Raw genomic sequence first — 2,305 nt, 5'->3', positions numbered from 1 at the left:
ATAATTAGCATTCACCAATGTAGGAACATTCTCCCTCCTGGGAGAAGCTCTTCTAGAATAAGCCCTGCTTACATGGATACCTGTTATTTAAAGTCCAACTGCAAAAAGTGACAGTTAAAAGTTCCTATAGTCCTTTGCTTAAATATGTTTGCCTGGATACCCCAGAAAATGCTGTTATAAGTAATGAGACTGGTGTGTTGGGCTAGTGTAACATGCTAGGCTGATCAAAAAAGTACATTTTGATAATTTGTTATTATCAACAATAAGTTGATGGGAAATTATAGGAACTCAGTCATCATCTTACCATGTTGTGTGAACCAGACCGTTATCTGAGAATTGCTCTTATTTGACCCCAACTATTTACTTCGATTAACCTGAGTGTAAGTTTTACAATGTTATGCAAATCCAAGTATTGCTTTTGGCTTGATTTGCTTAAGCGTTCCCCGAAATTCTCTAAGAAGTTGCCATGCACATTTCCAAACAAAGGCCATACATTTGAGTCATTCCATTCATACTTGACACATTTTTCCTGCAATTGCCGCCCCAAAAACAGCAATGACCCCTCTCCTACAACCTGCCCACCCATTTCAAGAAGACAAATGTTTTCTGCCCGATTCAGAAGCGCATGCAGTACTAACAGCACAGGAGAATGACTTGGAACATTAGACAGACACTGAAAAAACGCTATTGCACCTCTTTTCCTGTGCTTTTATTATTTGTTGTAATAATGAAAATTCAACAAGGGAGAGAAAGCAATGGAATCGATAATTGGCACAACAGTGGAAGTAGAACCAGCTCAGAAATTAATGGCGGTGGATGACATTAGGGTGGTTGAAAATTATCCACACATTTAGGAGCCCCCACCAAAGAATCTTCAGTTGCTCAGTCCCACTGCAGAGAGCTGGGACCTTGGCTTGGTCAATTCAGCTACAGGGCAACTAGCAATTCAGGCTTCNTAGCGGTACCTGGAAACCAGCACCTTGGAGACTTGGCTCATCAACTTGTCAAGGGCCAACATCACTTCGGGTTTGAGGGGCCCTCCGTTGTGAGCCGCGATGGTTACCTCGAGGCAGTGGCCCAGCAGCTGCAGACAGGAGAGGGGTGCCCGTTAAGAGAGACAGAGCCACCCCAAGCCATCGACGGCTAGGGTTGCCAGGTGTCCACTATTTGAGTGGACAGTCCACTTTTCACATTATGTTCACAATTTTTTTCCACAAAATAGTGGACATTTTTTTTATTCAAAAGCTTTATGATGAAATGGTACGTAATCTAAAGCTGTACAGTCTACTTTTTTTACTACTTAACCCCACCCCACCCCCCCCGCTTGTCCGCTAGTTTTTGGAAGCAGACCTGGCAACCCTATCGACGGCTACAGGGATTCCCCCCCGGCCACCTCAAGGGCTAAAGGCGAAGCAGGCGGCAGGGAGGCCTGCGCCCTCCTTCACCCCAATTCTGCCGGGAGAAGGCGACTCACCCTAAAGTTGACGGGATCCACACGAAGTTTATGGGCGTGCAAGTCGCTGAGCTTGGAAAGGGCTCCCGGCACGTCGTCCAGGTTGTTGACAGCTTCGGTGAGCGCGTCGATCACCTTCTTGCCGTGAGCCTTGAGATCGCTGGAGCCCGGGCTCAGGTCGAAGTGGGGGAAGTAGGTCTTGGTGGTTGCGTGCGCTGCGAACATCCTGCGGGGAAAGGGAGAGTGAAGGGAAGCCCGGGGGGGGGGGACATCGCCGGGGCGATCTTCGCGCAAGCCGCAAGTGGAAAAGGGGGGCAGATTACCTGGTAAGGGTCTCACTCCCATACATTTCGGCATTCTTGCACACAGGGACCCAGGCGGCCCGCACTCTGGCCTTGTCGTCGTCGCTGAGCACCATCTTGGCAGGTTCGTGCCCTCGGGAGCCGGGCTGCCCTTTTATCAGGCCGGGGGAGGCCGAGCCGAGCACGCCTTCGCCCTCCCGCCCAAAACACCACACACCCCCCTCCTCCTCGCGGGGGGTGGGGAGTAAGGGCGCTGGCGAGCTTTCTCCGGTGGGGAATCCCAGCCTCTCGCTTTGTCTTCCTCCCCCCGTCTGTCCTCAGCCACCATCCACCCGTGCCCGCTGTCAGGAATAGGGTTGCCAGGTCTGCTTCCAAAAAATAGCGGACAAGCGGGGGGGGGGGGTTAAGTAGTAAAAAAAGTAGACTGTACAGCTTTAGATTACGTACCATTTCATCATAAAGCTTTTGAATAAAAAAAAATGTCCACTATTTTGTGAAAAAAAAATAGTGAACATAATGTGAAAAAAGTGGACTGTCCACTCAAATAGTG

At 49.4% G+C, this 2,305-nt stretch overlaps 1 protein-coding gene across 1 annotated transcript; it reads right to left on the bottom strand.

Annotated features, from left to right (window-relative positions):
* Window positions 1–1,001: 1,001 nt before the first annotated feature.
* Window positions 1,002–1,940, bottom strand: LOC107282999 (hemoglobin subunit alpha; the record flags this gene model as incomplete). The annotated part of the gene is given in 3 exon segments (XM_015810841.1): window positions 1,002–1,084; window positions 1,475–1,679; window positions 1,777–1,940. Coding segments are annotated over 3 exon segments (383 nt in total), but the record flags the coding sequence as incomplete, so codon positions are not given.
* Window positions 1,941–2,305: the final 365 nt, after the last annotated feature.

The sequence above is a fragment of the Protobothrops mucrosquamatus genome, unplaced genomic scaffold (genome assembly GCF_001527695.2).
Source record: "Protobothrops mucrosquamatus isolate PMUCROS unplaced genomic scaffold, P.Mucros_1.0 scaffold23, whole genome shotgun sequence".
Lineage (NCBI taxonomy): Eukaryota > Metazoa > Chordata > Lepidosauria > Squamata > Viperidae > Protobothrops > Protobothrops mucrosquamatus.
Note: the sequence above shows the minus strand (reverse complement) of the source record. Positions and strands in the feature narration are given on the sequence as shown.